General features: G+C 40.7%; 1 protein-coding gene across 1 annotated transcript in view; it reads right to left on the minus strand.

Annotated features, from left to right (window-relative positions):
* igf1ra (insulin-like growth factor 1a receptor) overlaps positions 1-12,854 on the minus strand; it is a 73,812-nt gene extending 60,958 nt beyond the window's left edge. Inside the window, exons 1-2 of the mRNA XM_054619280.1 lie at positions 12,749-12,854; positions 3,326-3,889 (exon numbers count right to left, since the gene is read on the minus strand). Coding sequence (XP_054475255.1) covers positions 3,326-3,889; positions 12,749-12,854 — 670 coding nt within the window. The remainder of the gene's footprint in view (positions 1-3,325; positions 3,890-12,748) is intronic.

The raw sequence follows: 12,854 nt of genomic DNA on the forward strand, positions 1-12,854 counted from the left end.
TCTGAGGAAAACACAAACACAGAGACCTGAGAGGGCTATTTGAATCAGGCCAGTTTTCAGTCACGGGATCCCCCAAAACTCAAAGCAAACAGTGTGCTATGTCAAAAGGCTCCAGGGCTTGACCAACCAAGCCAGCTGGCTGTGACCACTGCAGTGATGAGAGAGTGTCTCCTGAAAAGTAAACAGCGCAGAGATAACTGACAACCAGAGCTGTTAACAGCCGCTGATAAGCCCTGCAGAAAAGAGTGAGGTGAAAATAGAGGAAACACCAGCAGAAAAACTGACAATGATACTCAGAGATGACACAGAAGGAAAAAGTACAAAGTGGGGAAAGCAGCAGCAGAGAATACAGGGAGGATTTAGGAGGAAGTATGGGGGCGAGGAGAAGGAGGAGGAGGAGGAGGAGGAGGAGGGACAAAAAACAACGGGACTGCCGGGCAGAAATTTCAACCCTCCAAGCTCTGCGCTTTAGTGAGAGCTTGCTGTTGAGCTTGTATACTTGACATTTGTCTGACATTTCCCCTCAGTGCCCCTCCTCCTGCATGTATGGCTCCTCAGTCAGGGCCTCTCTTTGCATCGCTGCCTGCCACTAAAAAGCACCCAGAACCTCTGCTCCAATCTGCACATCCCTACATAGTCACTCCCACTCACTTCCATCCAGCCATGTGTACATAATTAACCTGTTCTTTTTTTTTTTTTTTTTTTTTTTCTGTCCAGCGTCATATATATACATCTTATACGCCCCAAAGCTGTTGTGGGAAAAAGTATCTGGTGGGTGGACAAACATGTGGAAAGAGGAGTTTTGTTGTTGCTCTGTGAAGCACTTAAGACCCAGAGGCTAAAGCAGTGCGCTAGGCAGACAGCACTCCCTCCTCATGTAGTGTAATTAAAGAGGAGACCGGGCCATATTGACTACAAAACCACTGAATGCCCTTGAAGGAACATCTGTACTGGAGAAAAACAAGACAATTATGCAGAGGGGTGGAGGGAGGAGAGAGGAATCTTAAAACAGGAAGGAGAGAGGTAGACACATCAAGCCGTAAAAAGACAGGGTGAGAAACGTTATCTGCGAATGAAGCCTGGAATATTAACGGACCCCACAGACTTGCTCTAGCTTCATTCTGTCCTATTATTACATCAGTAACTCCTCCTTTTTTTCCCACCGTGTTGCTCCCGGAGCCTTTATCTGCAGCCTTGAGACCTCAGGGCCCTCTAGATGAATGCATTTACCCTGACCTCGGCCTGGGCCTCACAGAGAAGTGAACTGGTTCAAACAATACTCCTGCTCTGCTTCTCAAGCCCGACATGTGAGAACAACAGACTGCAAAACACTACATAGTATCTACTGTGGGGAGAGCAGATGTGACTTGAAGGTCATTCACAAGGTAACATTTTGTAAATAAAGCAAATGTAGGAAACTTTTGTTTTGTTTTTTGAACAAAGATATCCATATAAAATAGAAACTATTTCTTAAATTCACGTAGCCGACTGTATATGGATCAAGGAATCGATAACAACAGGCAGGGAGATCAGATAAGTCAGTGCAGCGAGGAATAAACAGAGGCATAACAATAAACACCATAGATTTTCTATAGAGACGGACGTTATCACCAGGGAAAAGACACAAGCTTGGTTTCCACTATTTGTTCTGAGGGTCGCCAGAGGTGAAGCAGGGTGGTGTTTAAGGCTCCCTACTGACCATGGGAGCTGTACACAGGTCTTTAATGGAAAAGGGCTTGAGTAACATTTTCCCACCATTATTTCCCACGGATGAGAGGACATGCAGCAGGAGTCTGATACCAGCCTACTATGTCAAAACTAAAACCTAGGTTGACATAATACTTTTCATAAAACATTTATCTGTAAATCTTTTAATTACTCCAGAACACAGTACGGATATTCAGACTCCAGAGAGAGGAAAATATAAGAAACCTCAAATAAACGACATCTATAAAAGCAAAGCATCAGAAAGATGGAATGCCATAACTTATCCCATTATATCTTGTTATCAGCATTTTAAAGGCATGCCATTAATCATTTCTACATTTAATAACAACCTCAAAAATTCCCTCAAGTAAGGGCATTTTTTTGTGATAGTTTTGATACAGACACCTGATGAAATTAAAACACCATCAATATGCTTAAAATTCTTTTGTGTTTTTGTAAAAGGATTTAAAGGTATGTTAATAGCCTTTTCAGATTCTTTGTGATCACCATTTCAACTATTGAGATGGTGAATTGAGTTATTATTAAGTGCAGTCTGTGAAGGAATTTTACACTCAGATAAAAACAACCTCTGTGAACCCTCTTCACCCTTGGAAAAATGTTTTAAAAAACAAGCATAGATGGTCTAAGGAAAAACGAGAAGCCTGATATCTTCAAAATAGCTGCATGAATAGTGATACAGGCAAGAAACATGATCGTTTAAAAAATAATTAGATTTTCTGTCAGGAAGAACAGAACATTTCATCAACACCTCAGCTTAGTCTGTCAATGTCAAACAGGCTGTATGAGTACATTTAAAAAGGCTTGAACTGCCTGCTACAGCAGTTTTGCAGAGGCATGAGACAGCTGATCTGGTTGTCCCAATTTCTAATCAAAAGGCACAAGCTGTCTCCTACTCTGAAATCTGAGAGTGTAAGAGCAGTGAAGATATGTTGAGTTGCTACAAGCTGCTACTCTCGCCTTGAGAGCTGTGCAAATATATAGATAGATGATATGACCCTCCTCTGAACTGTTTTTAAAAATGCATGACCCTACCGCGGGGCCGCAGTTATACAAGGATGACCCTCCCCCAAATTCTTCAATACACCCCTTTTCATAAATTGCAAAAAAGTCCCGAAGGCAAATATTTAACTGACATGGTCCAGACAGGTAGACTAGCTCATTTCTTGGCAGAGCAATTTTAACCTCAACTGAGTATGCCTTCCTAATACCCGGTGCTCTATATTGCAGCCATCCTTCACTCCACAAATAGCCTGATCTAAAGACAAGGTCTCCATAATGAACAGAGAGGAAATGTTTGCACTGGCCTGTGGACAATCCTGCAGCCTGACGGAAATGAAGGAAAAACACTGCATAGATTCATGGGATTTGTTCGCCGGCGAAAAAAAGGCACAATTTCAGAATGTTTATAAGACGGGAAACCACCTACATAGATCAAAGTCACATCTTCATTTACGGTACTTGTATCTGAAAATGTTGCACACCCCCTTCAAAATCAAAATGTATTTAGCAAGCATAACATTTAAAGCTGCTTTATTCTTTCTCAACATTCTGTGCTGGGATAAAGGATAAAATAAAAACAGAATAGAATTCAGGTTACCTTTCTGGCACTGGCTGGAGGTCCAACAGCGGTAGTCGTAGTTTTCATTGAATGACGTCCTCTGACAAAGAGGGTTATCCTCCATGATGCCCGGGCAGACATTGTCACACTCCTTTGCCTTCTTATTCCCATTGATAATGTTGTTGACCTCGGCATCCATAATAAGAGACCAGTCCACTGAGTCCAGGTAGCAGAGCTCAGGGTTCTTTTCAATCCGCATGGCTCCCCGGGTGATGTTCCTTAGGTTGTAGAGGCCGATGTCCTTCAGGCTGGTCATCTCGTAGATCACCAGGGCGTAGTTGTAGAAGAGATTGCGCCCACGTATGACACTCAGGTTGGGGAAGAGCATGCTGAGGCTGTCCAGGCCCGCCACGCGAAACAGCAGCAGGTAGTCGGTGATGACGGTCAGCTTTGGGAAACTGAGGGAGCGAAAGCCCTCCTGGTGGATGTTGTTGGTCTTGTCGTTGATGAGGAGGATCTGCAGGTAGCCCTCCACCACCGTACAGTTCTCCAGCCGCCTGAACTCGTTGATCTCATTTCGTATGTCGATACTCGGACCACAGACTGGAATACACAAAGAAAGAGACACATGAAGGTGCATCTTCATTCTCTTAACCAAGAAACATTACATTACATTACATACTACATATTTTCTTTTGTATCAGAAATGAAAGTAACAGAAAGGTTTGGTAGGAAATACAGCAACGCTTCAAGCCGATTACTTTTTCCCAAATATTTTAATTTTAATAATCTTCTTGAAGCATATAATCCTGTTAGTCAAGATGGTGGGGCTGGTAGTTTGCTGGCAACATGCCATACATACAAATAATATCGAGCTCTGAAAAAGACAGTGTGTGCTGTGATAGGAAATCATATTTCAAGCTACAATGTATAAAAGAAGGTTATGTTCTCTCAGGCGTGTTTACCATAACAAGGAAGAGATGTTATCAGGGACATTCTTTAATATAGAGGTGACTTGTTATTTAGTTTCACAATGAGGTTCCCAGGTTAACACGTTGATAAAGCCTCTGTATCCGTATCCATCATATGAAATGAAAACCTTTCCCTGTAAAATGTTTTGTCTGTCACCTCAGATAACCCCAGTGTTTTGAATAAGCCATTCCTCTGTCCTCGGAAAACAACACTTGAAACCAGCGCCTGGAGCGCTCTCCAACACCACATACACACACACACACACACACACACACACACACACACACACACACACACACACACACACACACACACACACACACACACACACACACACACACACACACACACACACACACACACACACACACACACAAACATTAACAACAAAGACACTATTTATTATTGATGACAATCACCTCTCCCTGTAGTTGTGCATATCAATTACTACACCTGGGAATTAATGGTAGATGATATTCTCATAATGGTATTGTGCTCTAATGCAGTAGTTCCATTACCTCTTTTGGTCAGATGTGCCTTCACAGACTTGTTCAATGAAGTGATCCAGTGCCGCTTTATCAACACCACTGTCATGTTGCACAAAAGTTATATCAATTGCTTTCGAGCTGTATTTTTTTCTACACAGATATCGGAACATTTTAATCCATGCAATTGAAATATTTAGGTCAATGTGAAGTTTGCAATCGTACCTCTTGCAGTGAGAAAGTTTGAAGTTTCAATCATTTATCCATTATTTTAAACTAACCAACCACTTTTAACAATTTCTTAGCTAACTTCTTTGACTGTTAATATTTTAAGTTAACGTTTACTTTTTACTTTTAGATAACGCTAACACTAACCAATTTAACCATTACTTTTAGCTAACATTACTATTAAAACCAATTTACCTATTTTAACCATTATATATATCTGCCTTTTTAGGCCGTAGTTGACCCTAAGGTAGACGACTCCTCTCCTCTTCCTCCCACTGTTTGACAGAGAAGCCTTCCAGACCCGCCATTTTTAGTTTTTGACGCCAACACAACCGGTGAGCCAATCATGCGACATCTCGCTGCTTTGTTAACACCAAGCGCATCGCGGTAGCTGTTTGGTTGGAAAGACCAAGACACAACAACAAACCATAATATCTCTACAACTGTAAGCTGTAAGATCAAATTGACACATGTTCTATTCCACCATTCAACCATTGCTTTTAACTAACTATTTAAATAATTTAAACCTTACATGGCGAACAATTTAACCATGACTTTTAGCAAGGCTAAATATTTTAACCATTTATAGACATTACTTTGAACTATTTAACCATATTTACTTTTAGCCAAGTCTTTTGCGTATTTATTACTTTAAGATATTTTAAAACATGTATGCAATTGCTTCTGATTTATAGTCGGTTAGTCATTTTTGCCTTTAATTCTTAGTTGAGCCGCTCTGCAATCTTTCCACATACCTCTAAGCAGCTGTACCTCCTGGTGTTCAAGCCTACTCCTGTTTGGGAATCACTGCTCAAATGCCACTGACAAAAAGCTGAACATTTATTGTGTAAAACCTAACAGATTCAAATCTCTAAACTCCCTTAGAATGTACTGCGTTAACTATTTATGAACTATAAATGGTTTATATAGTTACAGAATTGGCACATATTGAAGCTAGCAGGTTTCATAATATTTTGAACTGTCTAAAAGAGGGTTTAACAGTCAGCACAGGAAATGCCTTGACATATGAGCTCCTTGGTTAAACCTGTTATGTTCTTACAGAGGCTTAGGACGCCATCGAGACAAACAGGCATGTTTTCAACCAGTCTTTGATCCTGGTCAAATCACTGGGGATAATGCAGAGAGCTGAACTGTTTCTAGTCCCAAAATAAATACTGTGCCACCAGATGTCTTTCTAAAATGGTTGTAGAAATCAAAAATGATATAAGAGACTTCTCCTTGGCATATATTCAACCATCTGATGTGTAACTGCTCTCAAAATGTCCCCTTAAGTAAATGAACTTCCCCTCAGTAGACACAAAAAAGGCCATGTTTGATGTTCTTTGTTCAAACTATTCTGCCAAAATAGAAGCTGCATTGTTTATGTTGATGAGTGGGCTATATTTACTCCTGTCAGGGTGTTTCACGTCTCCAAATTTAGAACGGAAACGACTACTCGACAAGAAAATAGTATTTGCTTTCTCCAATCAACACCAATGCCCCTGGGCTCCACTTGTGAGCCGTCGGACTGCATGTCTTCTTTGTTTCATTGAGAATTTTCTCCCAGCCTCTCCAGCAGCCGCAGAGAGAGGGAGGAGGGGTGGAGCCACTCAAATACAAAGACTAATTTGTTTGTTAGTAAAGAGAGACTCTAGGCCCCACTTCCTGATGAGGGCATTAATAAAATCAGGGGGCGTCTGGTTTGAGAATAGGAGGGGGGAGCGAAAAAGACACTGTGACAAAGGGGAGATAATGTTTCTGCCATGCGTAGCTGTCTGAGGCCGTCCTACTGGTGTAAAAACACGGCAAACAGAAACTGCTAAATGCATTAAATGTATTTCTGGATGTCAAATATTCTTTCTTCTTTTATCACCACCTGCAATTGATTTATACTAAAAACTGCTGAATAGAGAGAGAGAAGAATAGAGCAAAGGAATGCAGAATGAAAGAAACACCTCCTCTTTGTGACTCCCTTGTTCTTCTCATTAGACATGTTAAGTACCAGGAATTCCAATAATTTCCTTGGAAAAGGATTGAGTAGGATGTTTGCCTCAAACTAAAAACCCCAGCTTTAAACCGAAACGTATTAGTGTGGATGTAGCCTTAACCTCCAGGCTTCTCTGATTCTTGCCTTTCAATCCATTTGTTTTGAAGAATGCTTGAATAAAATGTGGTTACCAAACCCTTTATTCTTTATACATAAACAGGAAGGAGTGGATGGTAAAAAAAAAAAAACGAAAAGCACCGACATATAATAATGACCAAGAAGTGATGTGAAAATTGTATCAGCAGTGTCCACAAAGAGGGATACGCCTGCACACTGCCTGTGTCTGTCTCTCCTTCCTGTCTCTCTTTGCTCTTCACACTGCTGAGTAAACACACATATCTCCACAGTGTAATGCGATCCATCGGCTCATGTTTATGATTGATAAACCTTGCCCTGGCCCTCCAGGGAAATGTCATCACACATGCACACCTGCACATGCACACACGCACACACTCAAACATTGTGAAATCGAAGCCAAAGCTAATGGTCATTGTTTATCTTATTTTCACATAAACTGTGATTGAGATTCAGTAAACATCTTATATGTAAATAAAACTTAATCTCAGTTTTGGCTGACAGAATCATTACATTCACACCACATGTTGTAATGTTTATCAAAAGGCCAGAGACTCACTTAGCATTGTGGGAAAACACAATGATTCCTCTGAAGAGTTGTAGAGGTATGATGTGAGTAACTCTATTCACTTTTGATAATGTTGAAAAACAATAAATTATCACACTGGAGCCTGCAAATGTTTAATATTTCTATAGGAGAAATTAGTAAAACCACTATTATTGCTAATATTTTAGCTCTAAATTTGAGTATAGTTGTATTCTGCAGAATTGAGATAGCGCCAGCTATTATTTTAATATGCTATATTAAAAAAAATACCGCTTTATCAGTTTTGAAAATGCCACACTGTCTGGATGTTGTGTCACCACACTTTCTGGTTTAGGAAATATTTGATTAATATATATTTATCTTGTATGAAAGAAAATACAAAAATGTCTTATATTGTGTTCGATTATCCTCCTTAAACAATATTTCAAAGTCAGTGCTAATATTGAGAAAGTTTTGCAATTATATGCATAACAAAAGTGTCAAATGTACATTGTTTTTCATTTCGTTAGATTTGTTTTGTTTTCGATTCAACATTTATCTCTAGTCCTTAGGCAATCACAAAGCATATCCTTTTACTTATGACAGGTGCAAATAGATGCATATACAGCATGAACAAATACACAAGAATTAAATCCACTAAATCATAAGAACCAATTTCCCACAAAAAAAACTGTTCTGGTTGATGCAGTGAGGGAGCTGGTCACTGTGCGGTCATATCCCCTCACACCTGCCACATCAACTGGCCCTAATCCCCAACACACTGTAAGTCATCTGACCAGCGGCCTGGTGGGCCACTTCCCCTCAGTGGACCTTACTTCAAACACTGTGGCTCAGATTTCGCCAAAACCCCAAACAGTAACACTACACTCTCCATCACAACAAATCTCACACAAAGACTCCCCCTCTCCCAAAATAAGGGGAGAGGGCAGGAGGGAACATACTCCATGTAAAACGTAAAACATGATCACTGTTAACAACCGCATTTAATGTACTGCTCGATTAAAGCGAAATATGGTTTGCAGTGGTCTTTCTTAAGGGTTAATGTCTGTAATGATATGTGGAAGTCTGCAGTTAACTTACAAAATGAGAGAAGGACATTTGTGAATCTTTATAGTATTTAAATTTAAGTGGTGATAAATGTAATATGCTTTCTTGTGTACGTTGTGGTGTTAAATCCCTTCTTGGAGTCACCCCAAAATATTTTTCATACAGCTGCTTGTGATGCAGTCGTTTGTGAATAGAAACACAACTTTCGATCAGGTTCACTACATGGCCTCTCTGGTGTATATGAATGAAATCCATAAAAGACAACAAAGTAAAGTGAATAATCAAGCATAATTTCCGGTGATCTCCTAATTAATAGATTTAATCTGAAGTTAAAGCATTACATTAAACACAGATAACAAAGTGATGACCTAACGATTGAAACAACGACAACATGAAACAATGAAGAGGTTTCTCTCTGAGATTCTGAAAACACCTCTGAGATTAATCTTTGGCTGATGGATTCTCCACTCGGGACAGATCCACACTGAGTTCTTCATGAACAGCTTTCAACTGATACACCAAGTGCTATCCATCGAAAGAGCTAACATTTGCAATCATCTCGTAAATTGTACAATACTCCACGGGCCATTAAATCGGCAGCCGATGATGATGTATGTGCGGTTGGCCAGAGACTGCGTTTGAGCAAATCCAAAGCGCTCCACTTGAAATAAAGTGTTTAATTAAGCATTGTAAACCTCAGCTGGCAGCCTAGAGGAGCTGCAGGACAGCGTTTGACTGCACTCTCCCAAACTAGCCCAGTGACACACTTTCACATCCTTACACAGGTGCACGCCACTGACTCAGGCTGTCACGCCGAGTCCTGCTGCAGTACACACACAGAGAGAGCTGCGCAATAAACTCCCAAGCATGCACACAAACACACTAGTACACAAAGCATAGGGCTATGAACACTCATTACACTTGGTAGGCGGGGGGGGGGAACGAGTCATTCCTGCATCCAGCCAAGCCAGGAATAGGGGAAGGGAACGCATGGTGGAGGGCTGGTGGGGTGAGTGCACGTAACCACGTAGCCCCGGTCACGAGATGGACTGGGGCACCTTGGAGTAGAGTGACAGCAGTCGTATCTGAGCCACTTGCCCCTCTGGCATGTTAGTTTAAATGCATACATATATCACTGTTTCATACTGTCAGTTTGTCAGGTTTCACATGTGCAATTTGTTTGATAAAAAAAAAAAAAACTATACATCTCAATATATATCTGAATCACTTGCTAGATAACAACAAGGAGAGCAATACAGCAACATGCCATACCCCAAACGGAGCGCTGGGAGGGGTGACTGTCAAGCACAATGCTTGCTGACGTTTTGATTATTTATGCCGCCATTCAAGTTTTCCGGAGCAACATGTCCCTTCATAAATAATTAAACAAGAACACTGGTGTGCCCTCATGAAACGGGACAGAGGGTGCCTGTGCTCGCACAACCCCAGCGCCAATGTTGTTGGTGACATATCTATTTATAACCCTAATAGTAGTGGTGCCAAGTGATGAAGTTAAGCGCATCGGTCTGTACAGGAGACCGCTCCGTATGAACAGCAAAAGCCAATAAAACTGTTCACAAACTCTCTACTCTTCCAATCAACAAAACCAAGTCTGTTTCTCTTGCAAGTGTATTTTTGCACATTTCCAAACATCGAGTCTCAATCTACCTGGCGCTCTCTCTCTCCCCCTTTTAGAGACTTGTTTGCTGCATGCACTGGGAAGCCGTGGCATAGAAAGTTTACTGTGGTGAGAGTTAAAAGGGATCTTAATTACATTTTAGCTGTGTGGACAGATTATCAAAACGAATAAGAGAGAGAGAAAAAGTTTTCAACCCCTAATGTAGCTAGGATATCTGTGATTTTCCACTAAGTGATGATAGATATTCTGACTCTCTGCAGCCCAATGAAAACATCATCCCTGAGCCATAAACTGGTGAGACCCATCCCTGTCTGGATATTCACCACAGTCTTTGTCTCTGAACGCTTTGTTCTGAAAGGCCTGATATATTATACACCACAAGCGTCAAGATCTAAGAGCAACCACTTGTCTCCCAGCCCCCTGCTGCGTTCACGGGTGTCTACCTAACTCAGGAGGGTGCACAGAGACGCACCACTTCATGGCTGTGGTCGGACCGCTGGTCAATAGGACAAAAACATTTTTTTCTTCTATTTGAATGCTAATCGCGGTCAGTCTACATGTCTCATTCCCATGTCAAGTTGTCTCCACCATCCCAAATGTCCTCTTGGGGCCGAGGCAAATTAGTACGGAAGTGACGCAATACCCTGAACACAACAAAACACATAAACAAAAACAAAACACGCCATGCCACCCAAGTTACGCAGACACAATCTCTGTGCTGAAGGAGGAACGGTGCAAATGGAGGGGTCTCGATGTTTACCGAGCAGCAGGCAAATTACTTTCAATTTAAATAAGCACATTAAACTCTTACTTCAAAAGGAACATGACTTTGACTAAGTTCTAAAGTTGAAGTAGTCTAATAATGTTCGAAATAATTTACAGAAGTTATATTTTAAAAATTGGCTGAATCATTTCTCAAATTACAGTTAATTCTTTTTTTTGAAACAGATTAGTTTGGCATTAAGTTTGCCCATCATGGTATTTAGAGAGATTCAACTGAGAAGCCTAATAGTGCTCACCCTAACACAGCAGTTAGAGAATATTTTTATAGGCCTATATATGCTGAGCAATGAATGAGAAAAAAAACTTAATTTACCCTCAATAATTCCCAGTCGTTCTATTAAAAGCATTGGCAAAAAAGCACACTTGATTCCAGCAGCTATATCAGATAAGACTTCTTAAGATTGCTTTAGATTATATGAGAAACGTAAAATATGCTTGCGGAAGCATTGATGAGCAGATTGAAATTTTAAACCATAAAACAAAACATTGAAATCACAGCAAGGGCACTGATATTGGTAGAAGCTCATAGCATTTAACATGACCAAACAGAAAGTTCTTCGAAAAAGCGCCTTCATTTTCGGGGATTCCAGGAGAAATAATCAGTGCAAGTCTGTTATTGGATGTTAAAGCACATAAAGCACTCCGAATGAAAGCTCAAGAGAGAAAATAAAACCTTTACAATTTCAAAAATAAATAAATAAACTTTCTCTTCATTGTTTTGTTTAAATAAATGTATCTGTATTGTAAATTGTATCAAGACTAAAAAAAAAAGTCACGTTTTTCTTTCACAAAAATGCCATTTTTCATCTCCAGTGTGTCCATCAGTGTGGAAGCGTGACGTGGGGAGTGGATAGGACCTGCTCTCAGGATCTCCTGTGTGTTCAGGCTTGCATTCATCACGGCTCCATACATAGCTTTACACACAGCAGTATGTAGTCCACTGAAGAGGAGAACATGTTTACCTCTGACAATAACCTATGCTGTTTTCAAACCCTGTTAATGAACACAGTCAGCTAAACTAAGCCTGTAATGTGTCCTTTGTATGCTGTTGTTGTTGTTGGGGGTTTTATTTGTATGTATGGCCTTTTAAGAAGCAAAATGTTTGTGTCTGATTTGGGTTTTTCATGCGCAGCGACGCCACACCACGAAATGCAAAATGGCCACATGGTCGTAGTAACCTTCAGCTCTGGTCCCTGGATTCATCCTCTGCTCTCTGGATGTCTAACGTGAAGATTACGGCGACGTGTGTCTCCATTTCTGCCCGTTTCTAAACACACAACCCCGCTTCATTAAATGGGGCGATGATGCGCAGAATAAAGCAGATTTGTCTTGAATGTGTTAACCTACTGACGGGCAGCTTCCACCACATGGTCCTCGGCCAATACGCATGAAAAAGCCGCAGGTTGGTGAGCTATGTGCTCAGTAGGTTTTGTCGTGTTGAGGATTTAAAGAACATGTTTCCCTTAGTTTCGTTTTAATAAAAAACCTTTTAAACACATTACTCATCCCACCAGTCAGCTAAAGACTGCTTTACAAGAGGTTGAACTGAGACACAGAAAGCAAATGATGGATTAATGCCAATCCCTGTGTGACTAATAAACTTTAACAAAACATTAAAAAGGGGGAAAAAAAGACTTACTCTCTCCATGTGTGGACCAGATGCAGATAGTGGAGACAGAGAGCATCAGACCCCAAAACAAGGTCGGGCTACCCATCCGTGTGTCAGATCTCATGTTCTTTAACAT

This window comes from Anoplopoma fimbria, chromosome 19 (genome assembly GCF_027596085.1).
Source record: "Anoplopoma fimbria isolate UVic2021 breed Golden Eagle Sablefish chromosome 19, Afim_UVic_2022, whole genome shotgun sequence".
NCBI classification, from domain to species: Eukaryota; Metazoa; Chordata; class Actinopteri; order Perciformes; family Anoplopomatidae; genus Anoplopoma; species Anoplopoma fimbria.